Genomic DNA, 19136 nt, shown 5'->3' with positions numbered 1-19136 from the left:
ACCATAATCATTATGAGTGATTGCAGAGGCACACAAAGACAAAAGGGGCCAAGGAAGCCTTTTAAATCAATTTGAATAAGTCACACAACACAGCTGGCCAGCAGACACAGCTCATGTAACTCCATAGTTGATGGACTCAATCTCTCTCTCTCCGACGACGGCGACTCATCCTCATCACCTTGTAATCCCCGACAGTTGGATGTGCAGCCGTGGCAAGGGTTTGTCTAAAACGGGAACCACTTGAGAAGCGGGTTCCTTACGAGAAAAGTTGACTCGAGGATTTTCCAAACCGATACACACTCGAGTGCCCCCCGCCCTAGCACGGGTCAATAACTTTCCTCATCCTAGTGTCATTTCAATGATATTATTTCTGCGAGTGCATAAGGTCGTTGAAGAAATAACGTTTTTGCTGGAAATTAGGTTATTTTGTTGTTGCAGCAGCAATCCCACCTGGAAGCTAGATGTATCCTCCTAGTTTTGTGTTTTTAATGACTACCAATGAGGCTGCTCATCTCTTAGCGCATGATTCCCACTCCACACAACTTTCCTCACCTTCAGAACGATGATGAGCCTCAGCAGAAACTTACTTAATATTGTATCCCAAGAGACGGAACAGCTGCTGTTGAAGCTCGGTTCGTTCCTGCTTGACTTAGTTTCAGTTACAGTTTCAGCTGAGAGTCGTCTCACAGTATTGCAGTCCCAGGACGGTAGTCGTGTCGGCTTACTCGGCTGCGGGGGGTATCATGTCAACGCTTTGACTGGCAGTTAACTTGCCCTTGTCGCCTTGTTTTATCCCGTCTGCAACATTTAAAAGGCTTAAAACTTTAATTAAAAGGAGTGAGAGACCTCGGGACTGCGACTGAGACTTGGCACAGCGGTGCCTGCTCCTGCTGTTATGCATTTGATCTATGCGCTGACAGGACGGGAAACGGGACGAGGTTCCCACTGTTTCAGCGGAGTGCATTCCGTAATCGGATACTTTTATTGCTGAAAGGATAAACCACAAAATGCTTTGTATGCCCATCACATAATACATTCTACAAAAGAGTTTTTTCCTGCGCTCTCTCTCTCTCTCTCTTTCTGGGCACATTGCATAAGCAGCTTAAAGTCGCTCTGCCAGCAGCGGAAACTTTACGACAGTTGTAACGATTCCTTCTTGATTTTTTCGTATTTTCCGGGAATCTCTCCTTTTGTTTCAGGAAGTGTCGTCAATGCCTGGCGCTGATCTTAAATAAAAACGAGGGGGAACGTTGTTAGTTGCTGCGGACACCGCAACTCTACAGTTATACCCGATACTAAGTCAGTATGGCTCCCCTCCGGCAGACGCCGCTAATATTAAACGACACGACAAAGAGTGCGTGCGAGAGAGACAGAAAATCAGTCTGAGCGTGACGTCGGGCGCTGCGTAGCCAGTGCAAATTGATTTGTTCCTTTTGGGTATAAAAATGATCCGATCTGATCCAGATTCAGCAGTCTGATAGATATGGTGATTATCTATGATTCTGCGTTTTTAGTTTTCTCGAATCTGCAATATTGTGGATGCAACAGATTTTCGTTCTTTGTGGGGGCGGAAGGGGGTGGGGCGAAATTCTGAGACATACGTTTTATAGTGAGATCTAACAGAAGTGCGGATACCAAATTAAGTTACTCTAGCCTTAATAGTCTCTGAGATTTGTGGATGCCCCAGATTTTCGTCCTTTGCGGGGGCGGAAGGGGGTGTGGCGAAATTGGGACACGAAACGGTCAAGGTCCGATATCACAGGAGTGTGGATACCAAATTTGGTTGCTCTGGCTCTTTTAGGTTCTGAGATCCTTGAACTCATATTTTGCAATTGGCAAAGCCGACCATGAAACCTGTGTGTTAGAGAGAGACAGAGCGAGAAAGAATGAAATTGTTTTCTTGATTCTGGCTATAATAATTATACGATCTGGTTGAGATTTTACACTCTAGAACATATAGTCATCCTCTACGATTCTGGGTTTTTGGTTTTATCGTATCTTTAAAAATGTGGATGCCACAGATTTTCGTCTTTTGTGGGGGCGGAAGTGGGCGGGGCGAAGTTTTGAAATCTTTTTGTAGCAGTGACATATCACAGAAGTCTGGATCCAAAACATCGTTGCTCTAGCTCTTATAGTCTTTGAGCACTAGGCACTGAAGGGGACGGACAGACGGACAGACGGACGGACGGACAGACGGACAGACAGACATGGCTCAATCGACTCGGCTATTGATGCTGATCAAGAATATATATACTTTATGGGGTCGGAAACGATTCCTTCTGGACGTTACACACATCCACTTTTACCACAAATCTAATATACCCCAATACTCATTTTGAGTATCGGGTATAACGAGGGGGAACGTTGTGAGTTGCTGCGGACACCGCAACTCTACAGTTATACCCGATACTTAGTCAGTATGCTCTCCTCCGGCAGACGCCGCTAATATTAAACGACACGACAAAGAGTGCGTGCGAGAGAGACAGAAAATCAGTCTGAGCGTGACGTCGGGCGCTGCGTAGCCAGTGCAAATTGATTTGTTCCGTTTGGCTATAAAAATTATCTGATCTGGTCCAGATTCAGCAATCTGATAGATATGGTCGTTTTCTATGATTCTGCGTTTTTAGTTTTCTCGAATGTGCAATATTGTGGATGCAACAGATTTTCGTCCTTTGTGGGGGCGGAAGGGGGTGGGGCGAAATTCTGAGATATACGTTTTATAGTGAGATCTAACAGAAGTGCGGATACCAAATTTGGTTACTCTAGCCTTAATAGTCTCTGAGATTTGTGGATGCCCCATATTTTCGTCCTTTGCGGGGGCGGAAGGGGGTGTGGCGAACTTTGGACACGAAACGGTCAAGGTCCGATATCACAGCAGTGTGGATACCAAATTTGGTTGCTCTGGCTCTTATAGGTTCTGAGATCCTTGAACTCATATTTTGCAATTGGCAAAACCGACCATGAAACCTGTGTGTTAGAGAGAGACAGAGCGAGAAAGAATGAAATTGTTTTCTTGATTCTGGCTATAATAATTATACGATCTGGTTGAGATCTTCCATTTTAAAACATATAGTCATCCTCAACGATTCTGCGTTTTTGGTTTTATCGTATATTTAAAAATGTGGATGCCACAGATTTTCGTCCTTTGTGGGGGCGGAAGTGGGCGGGGCAAAGTTTTGAAATATTTTTGTAGTAGTGACATATCACAGAAGTCTGGATCCAAAACATCGTTGCTCTAGCTCTTATAGTCTTTGAGCACTAGGCGCTGAAGGGGACGGACAGACGGACGGACGGACAGACGGACAGACAGACATGGCTCAATCGACTCGGCTATTGATGCTGATCAAGAATATATATACTTTATGGGGTCGGAAACGATTCCTTCTGGACGTTACACACATCCACTTTTACCACAAATCTAATATACCCCAATACTCATTTTGAGTATCCGGTATAAAAAATATTCCGCGTTGGCAATAAAATTGATGGATTCGATGCGCGCAGCGGTCAATAAAAATGTTGCCAAAAAGATGGAACCCAAAATGAAGGGAAATCGGAATTGCATCGAGAACAGAGGATGGGGCAGCGGCACACAAATTGAGCATCGGAGTCAGAGGTTCATCCCAGACAGGAAGTGTTTAACACACGTTTAGTTGCTCCTTTTGGGACCGGACCCGGACCCGCCGGGAGCTAAGCACATTAAAGCGTTAACTGAGCATTATTCAAATCCCGGACACAGCAAGCCCATTAGCCGGGATTAGCCATGGGCAATAACACGCAATGGAACTCTGGAGACAGAGCCATTACATATGCAAAGCACGGAGCCAGGGATCTCCATCTCATGCGATCCTTGTGTCGGGGTTGGTGATGCCACAGAAGGGTTAACATCTACACTCCTGAGTCCTGGGTCCTGCATTTTGCGAATTCCCATTGTCTTCTGCCTGCTGCAGTTCAGCGCATCTTAAGTAGGGTTCGATGAGGCCCTGTCCTGTGCTGAAGGGTGGGCCTTGGAGTTGTAATAAAATGTTTACAAATTTCTGCAAAATGATTTTGCATGTGCCAAATGCAGTGCTGAAAAGTTTTCAGTTGATTTATTGCTCAATGGGAACTGGCGAAAATCCGTTTATTACTTGATGGCTTGATCAAATGATCGAAGGTCTTAGGGAATCTGTGGAGAGAGTGAGAGACTTTTCTTTGCATAAAAAACGAGGGGGAACGTTGTGAGTTGCTGCGGAGACCGCAACTCTACAGTTATACCCGATACTAAGTCAGTATGGCTCTCCTCCGGCAGACGCCGCTAATATTAAACGACACGAAAAGGAGTGCGTGCGAGAGAGACAGAAAATCAGTCTGAGCGTGACGTCGGGCGCTGCGTAGCCAGTGCAAATTGATTTGTTCCTTTTGGCTATAAAAATTATCTGATCTGATCCAGATTCAGCAATCTGATATATATGATCATTATCTATGATTCTGCGTTTTTCGTTTTCTCGTATCCTCAATATTGTAGATGCAACAGATTTTCGTCCTTTGTGGGGGCGGAAGGGGGTGGGGCGAAGTTTTGAGATATACGTTTTATAGTGAGATCTAACAGGAGTGCGGATACCAAATTTGGTTACTTTACCCTTAATAGTCTCTGAGATTTGTGAATATCCCCAGATTTGTTGGGTTGGGTTGTGGCGAAATTTTGAAACAAACTCGTCTCGGTCCGATATATTAGGAGTGTGGATACCAAATTTGGTTGCTCTAGCTTTTATAGTCTCTGAGATCTAGGCGCTAATGTTTTACTCTAAGCAAAGCCGCCTATGCTACGTGTGTGTTAGAGAGATATAATAATTATACGATCTGGTTCAGATTTTGCACTCTAGAAGATATAGTCATCTTCTACGATTCTGCGTTTTTAGTATTCTCGTTTCGTCGAAATTGTGGATGTCACAGATTTTCGTCCTTTGTGGGGGCGGAAGTGGGCGGGGCAAAGTTTTGAAATATTTTTGTAGCAGTGACATATCACAGAAGTCTGGATCCAAAACATCGTTGCTCTCGCTCTTATAGTCTTTGAGCACTAGGCGCTGAAGGGGACGGACAGACGGACAGACGGACGGACGGACAGACGGACAGACAGACATGGCTCAATCGACTCGGCTATTGATGCTGATCAAGAATATATATACTTTATGGGGTCGGAAACGATTCCTTTTGGACGTTACACACATCCACTTTTACCACAAATCTAATATACCCCAATACTCATTTTGAGTATCGGGTATAACTAGATGCATAAATCATGGAATGGAATCTGTTCTCTCGATATTCGCGCATTAATTACAAACGCAATATTTACAAAACAATTGTGTCGCTTTATGCGGAAAGTACAGGGAGGACGGAGGACCTACACATACGATAGGAGTATGAGTATGAGGAGGATAGGATGGTCTGGGGAGTGAGCAGCTGCCCCTTGTCAACCCCTTTCGCAGGGCCCGAGGGGAAGTGAGTGACAAAATTACAAAGATTACAACTTAATTTCGACTTTCAGCCCTCGTCTAAGTGGTGGACTCGCATTTACATACATAAATCTAAGATCTTGGCTGCCTGGGTCGGGGTCCTGCAAAAGACACTCGAAATTGTTGAAAATATTTTGTCGTGCCCTGCATTGGCCCCGCCAGTGTCAAGGAACAGGCCCAGACCCAGGTACATGCTTCAGCATTTGCATTTCTTTGACAGCTCTCTAGGAGCGTCGCATTGTCCTTTCACACCTCGAGAGGACTTTCCATTTGGAAATGGAAGATATAATGCTTACTGTGCATATCTCTCTCCGTCTCTCCTCTGTCCATCGCTCACACTCGAGTGCATCCGTAAATATTTTGATTGCATTCGGTGGGATTTTTGTCATCGTAAAGAAAGTTGGTCTACCTTTTTGAGAGATATGACACTAAATTTTAGATGCAAAGGAAGGCGCCTTCCAAGCTGGAGACCCCCTTCAACTGCATTTAGAAACTTTAGGCAAAATTAAGACTAGACTTACTTCCTTTCTCGAGCAAAGTGGCCTAAGAGTTCCTTTTAAATGTAAGGGAAAACTCCTTTCCAAGTGGACCTCAATTTAATCTGCAGTTCCCCCATGGACTCTGCTACCAATTAGCAGTTACCTGGCCCTCATCCAGGCATCAGAACGCACTCACCTGTGGCCGGCTCGTAACAATGCCAGCGCTGCGAGGCCAAAATCAAAATTGCACCCAGGCCGGAGACGGCGGACACTTCCTCTTCTGGAGGTGCGCACACCACGTTACTCAGTGAGCATAAAGCGGCGCAAATTTAGGCCAGCAACAGGGGAAAGACGGTAGCAACAAAAACAAACACTTGACCAGGCCAAGTCGTCCAAGCGTTGGATTTGTAACGTATTTCTCCGCTTAGAGGGTGAGAGGGTGACAGGAACTACCGCCAGCAGCTCTCCCTGTGATGGAGATGGAGACGGAGATGGAGGAGACACTTCTGTAATTGTTTCGACTGTTAAAATTTACGCTGTGTCCTCTCCTTGTCCCTCTTCGTTGCTTACAGATTGTCGAGTGACGATAAAATTTATTTTCCCAGAAAATTAAAAGAAAGAAAAAAAGAAGAATGCAAACGCTGCTAAAGTCATTTGAGAGGCAATACAATGATGTTGCTGATAGCATCAAAAGATATATTTTCTTTTTGATAAACGCAATATGAGACAGTGGGTTAGGAGAGCTCTTTAGATATGTACTATGGGTGGACAGGCAGCAGTGAATGCGGTTACTTTGGGATTGTTTTAAGAATTATGGGACTAATAGGTGGTAAAGAACGTCCATTAATTTCGTTAGTAAAGATATAGAAGATCAAAGATGTTGGATTCTGAAGTTATTTTGAGGCAAAATACAATAACAAATGATAGTAGGAACCGCCGAGATGAATGGATAAAGAATCTTAATTCTATAATGCCTTCTTAAACACATAAGATCTTCCAATCCAATTCGAATGGCCCCCTCTTATGTGAGGAATAATACTATCCATATACCATACCATACACTAAATATGTACCATTATTAATCGGTTTGCGGATAGAAACAGTTAAACACAGACCCCTGGACCAGACTATAACATCAATATTCCATCCCTCTGGCTTTCCAAACATCTCCATTTAGATGCAACTACGAGTATTTGTCTTTTGTGGAAGTCTATTTCAATCATCGTGACATCGTGTATATTTCCTTTGATCTTTACCGTAGTTTGCACACATTTCTGGATGCATTTGGGTTCCTGCCCTCATGTGATGACAGCCCCAAAAATAATATTATCGGAGAGGCAGCCATTTTCCCCCGAATCGAAATACCAGAATTCCTGAGTATTCAAATTACATTCCAAAATTGATTAATGGGTAAAAATTAGCATGCGAGGGATGCGAGGAGGCCATATGGGATGTGATGTGAGGCTTAATTAAGCCAGAGCAGGGGATGGTCTGGGCAGGGATCGGATCGGATGGGGATGGGTTGGGCACGCGATGGACGACATCTGGTCGCAGGACACCCCCGCTTCGGGAGCACCCGCAACCAGGATCAGTATGCTAATTTGTAATGTTTTTCGGGCCTGTTCACGCGACACAAGGACACACCACACACGCGATAAAGTCCGCGGCTAGTTCGGCCAGATCCTATCGCGAACTGCACGCCGATCGCATTGACTAAAATTAGAGCAGAACTTCGGACAGGGATGCGATGGAAGGGGAAGGCTAGGCTAGGGGATGGTTGCATTTCGCGCAGCTGTAGCTGTAAATTAAAATGCATTTTACGCAACTATTCGTTGATCCTCGATGCTCGGATCCTGCAGCTGTTGTCGCTCGTTCTACCCCCTCTAATGGCACGCACTCAACACTTGAAAAGGGACTCCCCACATAGGAAAACGGAACTGTTTTTCGTGGAAATTTACGCATTTTCGTGCTCGACTACCGTTGAACAGAGCGCCCGTGGCCGAAAATAGATTAGCTGCACTCTAAGGATATTGAACTCTGGGCCCAGGAAACCTAGGAAAAAAGGGACACTGTAGGCAAAGGATGGGCAATTAACTTCCCAAACAGATTAATGAAAGGAAATATTTAATCAATTTATTTTGGAAAATTAATGATTTGGAATATGATTTAGAATCAATAATAACTCTTTGACTACTGATCTGCGAATTGGAAGTACAATTTAATTGGAATTAGATCACGGAGATCACTTCAGAAACTTAATCATGATATTCATGATTTTTAAATTATTTATAAGGACTTAGATCCAAAAACAAACTTAGGTTACATTAAAAAAACAGTTTTTGATCAATTAGGTCTCGTTATAAGCAAAAAAAAATATACGTACATACAAGTTAACGTACCCAATTCTATTGAGCTCTTATACGAGTTGTAAACAATCTTTGGCTTTCCAAAACGAAAACAATTTCAATCTTGGGCCTCCGCCTAATTGATTTCTAAGATGTACAATCTCAAGGGCTCCCGCCGCAATCCCAATCTTTGACACTCGCCTAAATGGAAAACCAATGTTTGCCCACACCCGGCTTCTCATAAACAATCTCACTCCCGGCTTTCTGCAGATCCTGCACTTTAGGCATTTTACAGTTCTCTCTTTGGATGACGAAATCCAATACTCGGGATGGCGAAATCAATTGAAATGTTTATAGAAAAACTATTCCCGAAAGGGATCAACGATGCAAAGATCAGAAAGTTCAAGTCGGTCTTGATCCAGAAGCGACACCGCAAAGTCGAGCTAAAAATTAAGATCGCGCAAACCCTTTGCCCGGAATCCTTTGTGACCCTCTACTTAAATCTATATCAGAGAAGTTAGAAGTAAAATAAAAACTTATTAAAAACACAATCCGCTACCGCAGTTATTTAATTTACATACGTACAAAATATATTTTCTCTATTGTTGAAAATATGTGATAATTTTTCATATTTTTTATCCACATACATATATAACAACAGCATTGCATAGGATAAGACAAATCTTAGATATCTTCCTACTTGTTATGCCCATAGTTTTATATAATTACTTTTCCCTATTCTTTTTGGGCGCCATATTCAAATATTCAAATAAATACACTTTACGGCACTGCTTGCTATGCAGGGCTGCCAGACGGTCAAAAAAAGAACAAGTCAAGAAGAATTTATTTGTTGGACCCTTTTCGCTAAAACCTTATTTCAGACACAATCCTATAAAAAAAAGAATATTTAAAACAAGCCAATCAAGTAGAAAATTGATTCAATAACCGGATAAAATTATGTGGGCCGGCTGAGGATCCTAGCTAGCTAGTAATTTTTAACCGAATATAAAAATCGAGGAATATGAATACGAATTCAAATAGTTCGGCAGTATATCTTTGGTATGTGGCGTAGTTGTTGGTATATTTCTGAGAGTATGACCGTACATCTTGTCGATAAACCCGCGGTCACACTGATATAAACATCCACGCAACGTAAAATTAAAATTTTTTTTTTCTTTTGAAAATGGAGTTTAGTACTTAAGGGCACACTGCGAGACTATGCAGTCCGGAGAGGAACTGCCTACTTTGGCCAGCATTCGTGGTTGAAGTATGTGCCAGAGCCGTAGAGACCTGCGCTTACATATACCGTCTTGCTGCTCACGAGCCGATGCTCGTCCGTAAACGTGGTAATCCTGAAGCGGAGCAATTACTCCGTACAAGTTGAGGGACGGGCACAGTGTTTCTTGCCCTTGTCGTACCTCAGGTCTTTAGCGATTGCTGGATGTAGTCCACTTCTCAACTCCGTTCTTTGAACAAAGAACAAAGTTATAAAATTGTAAGGAGCCTTGAGAGCAGACGACAATGTGGCCGAGACTGGTGCTGGGAGTCACTGCTGGGATACTTCTGGGATGAGTGGCAAAGGCCGACGCCATCGATGCTTGAAAAACCGTTGAAAATCCGTATGTAACAAGAGAACAATCGCAGGGAAAGTAAAATTTTAAAAAAGATGATGCTTATACGGTTAGTAGGAGGTTTCTTCGGTTTCTCTGGAAATTCATTCGACTGACTAATGTGGGATGCATTATTTAAAATATTGGCAAGCTCTGGTGCATAGTATGGGTTTTTAGATTTTTGCGGAAAATGGATGTGTGTAACGCCAATAAGGAAGCGTTTCCGCCCCATAAGGAATATATATTCTTGATCAGCATCAATAGCCGATTCGATTGAGTCATGTCTGTCTATGCGTTCGCCCGTCAATCTTGTTTGACGCCTAGTTCTCAGAAACTATAAAAGATGGAGTAATACTACTGTAATACCGCACTGTTACAAGTGCATTTTAAAATTTTATATACAGACTCATGTGATGACGGTTTATCCTGTTTCTTTTTTCAATCTGTCCGTATATGAGAGTTTTTTCAAACACCCTATAAATTTGAAACGTTATTTGGGGGAGCTGTTTTTTTTTGTTTAAAGTGTCAATGGACCATGGAGAAAAATTGCTTGCTACCTCGATTCAGCAAAATGGTATTAAAGCCAGTGAGCTCTCTATGCAGAGCTGATATCCAGAGATAGCCCTTGATCAGTAGACCTGAACTAAAACGCCTATTTTAAATAACCATTGAATATAATGTTCGGGCCAGCCGCTGAAGAATAACCGTAACTTTAACATTATTATTGTATGAGCAGAGAGAGCCGCCTATGTTGTAAAACGTTGACGTTCTGCAGAGCTGCTGCGCTCTCCCGCTAAAGGGGCTCCCTGCCGCCGCCACTTCGGCAACTACTTTGATCTGCTGCCGCCACTTCGGCAATCACTTTGATCTAACGCCGTCGTCTATAGTTTAGTTCTATGCTAACCCCTCTGCGCATTGGTTGCATATCGATCTCGCATAAAGTTTATCTGGCAATAGCAAGCAATCGGCTTCCGCTAAGCCCCAAGGTTAAATACGAATTATAAAGTTTAACCCAAAATCTCTTTTCATTTTGAAACACATAGGTGCCAAAAAAGCTTGGCATCTCAAACATATAATAAGAATAAGTTTTCTATAAAAATAGTATTGGTATATAAAAAAGCATTACATCGAACTTAGTCGTCGTGGCTTCATGTGCGTGATGTGTTCTACCCTCAATGTTTTGGTGTACCTCCTGGTCATATCCCATTTTGTCGTAGAGGTAAGGATAAATTAACACGAGTGGAAACTATTTGTACAACCAATTACCAACACCTCGAAGATCGCTTGTCGAGTGGAGTTCACGAACGTAAAGTGCAGTTCTGTGGACAAGGAGTTCTCCGATTTTGAATATTGTTATCTGAAATCTGTGAACCGGAGCTACAAATATCTATCGCTGAAAGTCAATCTGTTTCAGGTTCCTATTACCAATGTCTCGGTATGTATGTAAAGGTGAGCTGACCGAATTTGTTTGTAATTTTTTTGCATTTCAGACGAAAATAGGACTGTACAAGCGATTCAGTGGATATAAACCATTCCTTTACAATTTAACTGTGGATGCCTGCAAATTTCTTAAACATCAAAAATCCTTCCCCATTGTATCATATTTTTATGAGTTAATCAAAGATTTTTCAAATATGAATCATTCATGTCCCTACGATGTAAGTAAAGAGATGATTCATTGATTATGTAAATATTTATGTATATTTTATAGCATGATCTACTATTGGATAAGCTTACCATCGAGCATGTCAATAACCGATTCTCGAAAACTCTGGACTTTCCCGCGGGCGATTACTTGATCCACTTGCACTTTCTGGCCTACGGCATCAACCGTGCGGTGGTAAATATATTTCACCCTTTCGTGAATGCTCATTCTCTTATTATTATCAATAAATGTTCTTATGTTTCGTCAAAACAAATTTCTAAATTAAAAAATATCATTTAAATGTAGTATTTTTACTATTTTCAGAATGACAACGGTGACAATGGCAAGAGGATAATTGTTTTACGGTTTTAGCAAAATGGTATTAAAGCTATGTAGTTCCTAATGCAAAGCTGATATTCAATAGTAGTTATAAATTTAAATGTTAGCTAAATAAAACAATGTGAGGAAATATTTTATGGCAACTTGGAATACACTAAAATTCATATTTTTGTCGTCTGTATCGATGTCATAAAAAATTCTTCAATATAATTCAATGCTTTTCATTAGTCCTTCAAGCAAAAATATTGAGGATCCTACTATTTTCTTTTATATTCTATTTTTATAACCGATACTCAAAATGATTACAGGTGTATATTCGATTTTTTCGGAAAATGCATGTGTGTAACGCCTAGGAGGAAGCGTTTCCGAACTCATAAAGTCTATATATTCTTGATCAGTATCAATAGCCGAGTCGATTGAGCCATGTCTGTCTGTCCGTCCGTCCGTCAAGGCCACATTTGTGCCAGGTCAACCTGTCAGGTTTTTTTTTTTTACTTCAAAAAAGCAATATGGGTGTAAACTTATTTGAAAAATGCATCAGGTTCACTTAAAACTTTGCATATGATTTTGGTTTTGTTTTTCAGGATCCGAAAAACAAAAATTTTTGGCTATGGCTAACTGGACATCTAACTCACCGATCATGTTTCGCACCGTGAAATGAATATTCTTCTATATTCAGTTTGACCCTTTGACCAGTGGGTGGTGCAGAAGACGCGACTAGACATAATGCAAGTTCGCCCGTTTTGTGTACATAGCTGGGTGTCCTGGACATCCTTGGGAACTGTGTTCGCGACTGTGGATGCTGTTTCGGCCAATAGTTTGCCCGCATCCGCCATGCTGAGACGTTTCAGGGACCAACGATTTAGTCCAACATGGCGATGGAACGGCTGCAGCGCATTGAAGCTAAGATCAAATGAACCAAATGAAACCACCAAAAATGCCAATCGGCCGAAAACATCGATATTTTATATCATGCAAAAATAATAGCATACAAAGTCATATATTTTGCAATTAGTGGACTTTTTACAGAAACCAAGAATAGGTTTCAGGAGATACATATGTATATAGTGACATATCCATAATTCCCCACATCCCATACACATTATGTTTATGTACAATTCATCCACCCCATCCACACAAGTAACAGGACCCCACTCAAGAATCAATAACTGTTTCTTCCCATACTCCAAGCTAGGGCCCCCCATAATATAAACAATGGACCACATTGTTTCATCAACATTAGAATCACGCCACTCTCGAGAAATCTATTCTTTAGAATCACGCCACTCATGAGGACCAATCAAAGCTACGTATCTTTCGTAGTGATCAGACGTGTTTTTGTTTTGCGCTCCGCATTTTTTCCTTTTGTTTTGAATAAACAGCCGGTGTTTTCCTAACTAAATTCTAAACTTACTTCCTAACCAGACGACAATCTGGAAACCTATTCTATTACGCGAGTGCATGCCTTTTGATTTGTGTTAAAACATTATTTAACTTTTTATTTTTCGGCGTCGGCTTGTGCTTGTGCTTGTGTTTGTGTTGTTGCAGTGAGTGAGTACGCATTACATTGCATTGCAGTCCGCTCTCGTCTGGTAGCTTTTGTTGTTTTATCACTCTCTCGCTATCACCTCAACTTCAATAACTGTTCTTTCTCTCTCGCTCTTTAAACTTTCTGAGCAATAGCGCTCTCTGCTTAGTAGCTCTCGCTATAACCGCTCTCCACTCTGCTCTCTTTTTTTTACCAATTCCGCTTTGAGCGTTGTCTGGCACATTGGTCTGATACCAATTTGTTTTGCAAACAATAGTATATATATAAATAAATAATAAAATAAAATGGAATACGCTGTGGTCTGTGCCAAAAAAAGCTGTAAGAAGCAGATCACCCACGATCAGCCGAATGTCCCCTGCTGGCTCTGCGACAGCGTAGTGCACGCAAAATGCGCTGGATTTTCTGGCCTCGTGAGTGATGCTATAGCCAAACGTAATGGCTTGCATTACAGTTGCGAGGCATGCCGTGCGGTGGAGAAAGACATGGTGGCTTTCATGAGGCAGACGCGGAGTGGCTTTAAGGAGCTGACCGTTGGTTTTAAAAACCAATACGATCGGCTCCTAGCCATGGAGGCTCAGTTTAGCGGTTTAAAACTGCTGAATGAGTCTCCGAGGCGCAAAAAGGTCACTCCGCGGGATCTGCAATTGCCAACCGTCACTCAGCCGTGCGCCGCCGAAAAACTGACTCCGACCACTCCAAGTGTGCAGCAGTTGATCTCGTTTGCCACTCCAAGGGCAACGACAGCTGCTGGCGACGCAGATTCGGTAGCCGAATTCATCGCCTCGGAGAATGTGCAGCCAAGTACGTCTGCAGCGTCCGTGTCCGTGGTGTCCGCAAGTTCGCTAGTTGTCCCGTCTATACCGATCCCACCAGTAAATAGACGTTCCGGACCTCCGGATATTGCCACCACAGGTACTAGGCCTGTGGTGACTAAACCACTGGTGGGAGTCCCACCAAAACGACAAGTTTTTGTTTCACGGCGTGCCCCTGACCTCACATCTAATGATGTAATTGCTTTTATTCAAAGCAAAATAAAAGCCGTGGGCTTAAAGGTGGAGAAATTTAACTTCTCTTATGCCAGGGAGATAGCCTCGTTTAAGATAAGCATCTCCCCAACTCAATTTGACACCATTTGCTCCGCCAAATTTTGGCCGGAGCATTTGGTGGTGAAGGAGTTTAAGGCTAAGAAGAAGAATAGGCCCCCCATATCCCTTCCAAACCATTCCAGTGTGCCACCCTCAACCTCAACCTCAACTTCCACTTCCTCAACTTCCCGTCTTGCTTCCACCTTTCCAAAAAACTAACTTCTCTTTTAGTAACCTATCAGAATGTAAGAGGCTTGCGTAGTAAGCTCAGCATTCTTTTCCGGGATAGTGTTGCATTTGCTTCCCACGTTATTGTGTTTACTGAAACCTGGTTAAAGCCGGACATTCTTAGTTCCGAGGTTTTGGCAGGTCGGTACACAACTTTTAGAAAGGACCGTTCGTCTCGACGGGCAGGGGGGTTCTAATTGCAGTGGTCTCTTACTTCACGTCGGAACACTTCACAGTCCATGTTCAACAGGAACTGGAATTCCTGTGTGTAAAACTGATTCTTCCCGCTTTCGCTATATTCATTACTTGCTCGTATATCCCACCTTCTTCGGATATTTCAATTTATGAGCAGCACTTGTCCGCTTTAACCGCTGTTTCTTCCTCGCTATCTGATAAAGATCGTATGATAGTTCTTGGTGACTTCAACTTGCCAGGAACTGTTTGGTCTTCGGTAAACGAGTCTAGTATCCTAGTGCCCATGTCACGACATGACTTTGTTGACGGCTTGCTTGACCTATCCCTGTCTCAAGTCAACCATGTGAATAATTCCTTGGGTCGATTGCTTGATCTGTGCTTTGTATCGGATCCGACCATAGTGTTGTTAACCCGAGCCCTTCCGCTCACTATACCTGAAGACGCCTACCACCCTACTTTCGAGGTGTCGCTAGATATAGGACCAACTGTATTGGATCGGTCGAGTAGGCTGCCCGAACGTGTCCGCTGCTTTCGTAAAGCCGAGTTTGCGAAGCTTAATAACCTCATTAGGGATTTTGATTGGTCCGCTTTGTACTTGTGCACTGATATCATAAAAGGCACAAACATTTTTTACAATGCTCTTGGCACATTTTTCGATTCTTGTGTCCCGCTTTCTTGTCCGACTAGATCTGGAAAACCCCCTTGGTTTACCAAAGAGTTATCCAGTCTAAAAAACTTAAAATCAAGACTTTATAAAAAATTTCAAGAAGTGGGTTCTCCTACTTCTCACTCTCGCTATGTATTAGCTCGCTCAAACTTTTCAGTTCTTAATGCTCAATGCTATAAGAACTACCTATCTCGATGCAGGATACGTTTTTCTCAGGACCCTAAACAGTTTTACAGCTTCGTAAACAGTAAGCGTAGAACGTCCGCACACCCATCCTCGCTATCATTTTGTAATACGTCGGCAAATAATGATCAGGCAATTGCCGATCTTTTTGCCCAATTCTTCCAAACCACCTATTCTGAGGAAAGCTACTCTGGTCATCCGTACCCATACGGTTTACCGAGGTCGAACGGCATTTTCAGTCCCTTGTTAAATGAATGTTCCCTACTTCATGATCTTCGACTAGTTAAGCCGGTGTTTTCACCGGGTCCAGACGGGGTTCCAGGTTGTGTACTCAGGTACTGCGCCGAGGCTCTGTGTGGACCTTTGCTTAAACTATTCACCCTATCCATTGATTCTTCTTGCTTCCCCCCGATCTGGAAGGAATCGTTTATAATTCCTCTCCATAAAAAAGGTAGCAAGTCTGATGCAAAAAATTATAGAGGTATAGCTAAGTTATCCGCTATTCCTAAAATGTTTGAGAGGGTTTTAACTCCGCACTTGCAACATCTCTGCAAGTCACTTATATCTCCAACTCAGCATGGATTTATAAGGCGGCGATCAACCACCACGAACTTGTTAGAGTTTACCTCTTTCATTATTAAAGGCTTTCAAGGTAACTTACAGACGGATGTTATTTACACCGACTTTAGTAAAGCATTCGACTCTGTAAACCATTCCCTTTTAGTGCATAAACTTGACCTTTTAGGGTTTCCGCCCAACCTCCTGAGATGGATTTCTAGCTATCTTTGTTCTAGGTCTCAAAGAGTCCTCTTCAAAAACTCCCTCTCTTTCCCAGTAAAGGTTTCTTCGGGAGTACCACAAGGCAGCCATCTAGGCCCCTTACTCTTCACACTCTTTATTAATGACTTACCTTCAGTATTAACATACTCTCGAGTACTTATGTATGCGGATGATGTTAAACTCTGTGTCCAGTACAAGGACATTTCATTTCATTCTCGCTTGCAATCCGATCTCAATAACTTTCAGTCATGGTGTTGTGCAAACTTGTTACACCTTAATGCCTCGAAATGCAAAGTTATGACATTTCATCGTTCTAGCCCTTTGTTGGCTCCTTACACCCTATTTGGTGGTTCTCTTGAGAGAATTACCCTGGTGGAAGATCTGGGTGTTATGTTAGACCCCAAGTTAAAGTTTTCCGAACACATTTCTACCATGGTAAATAAGGCCATGAGCGTGCTTGGGTTTATAAAGAGGTGGTCAAAGGAATTTGACGACCCCTATATAACAAAGACTCTCTATACCTCGCTTGTTCGTCCGATCTTAGAATACGGCTCCTGTGTATGGTGCCCTCAGTACAAAGTACACCAGGACCGTATAGAATCAGTACAGAAAAACTTTTTACTCTTTGCTCTGCGGGGCCTTAACTGGGATGCGGGTGTAAGACTCCCATCTTACTCTAGTAGACTACTATTAGTAAACCTCCCATCCTTAGTTAACCGTAGAAAAATGCTTGGTGTGATATTTATGCACAACTTGATCAGGGGTGACATAGACAGCCCTGATCTGTTGAGCCGCATAAACTTCACGATTCCTATTAGACTGACTAGAAATTTTATACCGTTGTTCCTTCCACTTTGTAGATCGAATTATTCCTTGCATGAACCGTTTAGGGTCTTATGCTCGGATTATAATTCCCTCTACCATATTATATCCACCACTAATTCTCTTCCTCTTATTAAATTATTAATCCTTACACACCTTTCTATTAATTAGTAACTGTAGTGGTATTTGTACTTTGATTGCATGCTTAGTTTCTTAGTAAGTTTAGTACTAATTTTCCTCGAATGTTAGTCTAATAGCTATCTTTCTTGCATGTTCGCGTTTGGTTCGGCTACGCACCGCGCGTCATGCGGCAGCGCCCCTCGGTCGGTTGGGCGGGAGGAGGGCTGCGTTTTGCCTGGGATCCGCGCGTAACAGCCTTCTGCTGGTGTCACACGGGCCACTTGACGGTGCAGTAACTGCATCGCCTCTTGAAAGATGCAGTCATTGCATGTCAACGTCCACATAATAAAAAAACCAAGGAGTATCACATTCCTAGCTCCATCATGTAATGCAACACCGATCGCCAGCAGTGGATGCCTTTCATCAAAGCCGACGCATCCCCAAATATCGATCCAGGCACATACGCCACCGACACGAAGATGCAGCCGAGGAAAGCAACGCCCGAAGCCAGAGTCGGGAGTTCCAAGAGAAGGGCTCATGGAAACTAGCCAGCAGCAGAGAGATCAGTTCCGTTTGAGACAAGCAGACGTAAAGTTAAGTCGGGGAATTCAACCAATCTTGTGACATAAAGAAATTAAGTACTAAAAATAAAATCTTTTTTAAAAACTAAATTTCGAGTTGCGGATATTTAACTGGCGCAGTCGGTAGGATTTCGTTTAAAATTAACTCCTATATTTCGGTAATGGTCAGCTTGTGTAATTTCTAATTACTGTGATCACGTAATCCCGGAATCGTTAATAAAATTGTGAAATCCGCCAAAGAACCTATGTGTTACGAGCACATACGATTTGCAAAACTAAAACGAGGGGGAACGTTGTGAGTTGCTGCGGACACCGCAACTCTACGGTTATACCCGATACTAAGTCAGTATAACTCTCCTCCGGCAGACGCCGCTAATATTAAACGACACGACAAAGAGTGCGTGCGAGAGAGACAGAAAATCAGTCTGAGCGTGACGTCGGGCGCTGCATAGCCAGTGCAAATTGATTTGTTCCTTTTGGCTATAAAAATTATCTGATCTGATCCAGATTCAGCAATCTGATAGATATGGTCATTATCTATGATTCTGCGTTTTTTGTTTTCTCGAATGTGCAATATTGTGGATGCAACAGATTTTCGTCCTTTGTGGGGGCGGAAAAGGGTGGGACGAAATTCTGAGATATACGTTTTATAGTGAGATCTAACAGAAGTGCGGATACCAAATTTGGTTACTCTAGCCTTAATAGTCTCTGAGATTTGTGGATGCCCCAGATTTTCGTTCTTTGCGGGTGCTGAAGGGGGTGTGGCGAAATTTGGACACAAAACGGTCAAGGTCCGATATCACAGGAGTGTGGATACCAAATTTGGTTGCTCTGGCTCTTATAGGTTCTGAGATCCTTGAACTCATATTTTGCAATTGACAAAACCGACCATGAAACCTGTGTGTTAGAGAGAGACAGAACGAGAAAGAATGAAATTGTTTTCTTGATTCTGGCTATAATCATTATTCGATCTGGTTCAGATTTTGCACTGTAGAAGATATGGTCATCCT

The 19136-nt window shown here is 42.6% G+C and overlaps 1 protein-coding gene across 2 annotated transcripts; it reads left to right on the top strand.

The window, feature by feature from the left end:
* Positions 1-10984: 10984 nt before the first annotated feature.
* LOC108159866 lies at positions 10985-12587 on the top strand. Of its 2 annotated transcripts, XM_033398094.1 has the most exons (5): positions 10992-11151; positions 11212-11367; positions 11423-11590; positions 11644-11772; positions 11902-12587. In XM_033398094.1, the coding sequence occupies exons 1-5, from the start codon at positions 11083-11085 to the stop codon at positions 11947-11949; spliced, it is 570 nt and encodes a 189-aa protein (XP_033253985.1). In that variant the 5' UTR covers positions 10992-11082; the 3' UTR covers positions 11950-12587. The 2 variants fall into 2 exon arrangements, with proteins under 2 accessions (XP_033253986.1, XP_033253985.1); XM_033398095.1 differs by lacking the exon at positions 11644-11772 and having other exon boundaries at positions 10985-11151.
* The last annotated feature ends 6549 nt before the right edge of the window (positions 12588-19136 follow it).

This window comes from Drosophila miranda (genome assembly GCF_003369915.1).
Source record: "Drosophila miranda strain MSH22 chromosome Y unlocalized genomic scaffold, D.miranda_PacBio2.1 Contig_Y2_pilon, whole genome shotgun sequence".
NCBI lineage: Eukaryota > Metazoa > Arthropoda > Insecta > Diptera > Drosophilidae > Drosophila > Drosophila miranda.
The sequence above is the reverse complement of the archived record's forward strand: the minus strand, read 5'-3'. Positions and strand labels throughout refer to the sequence as shown.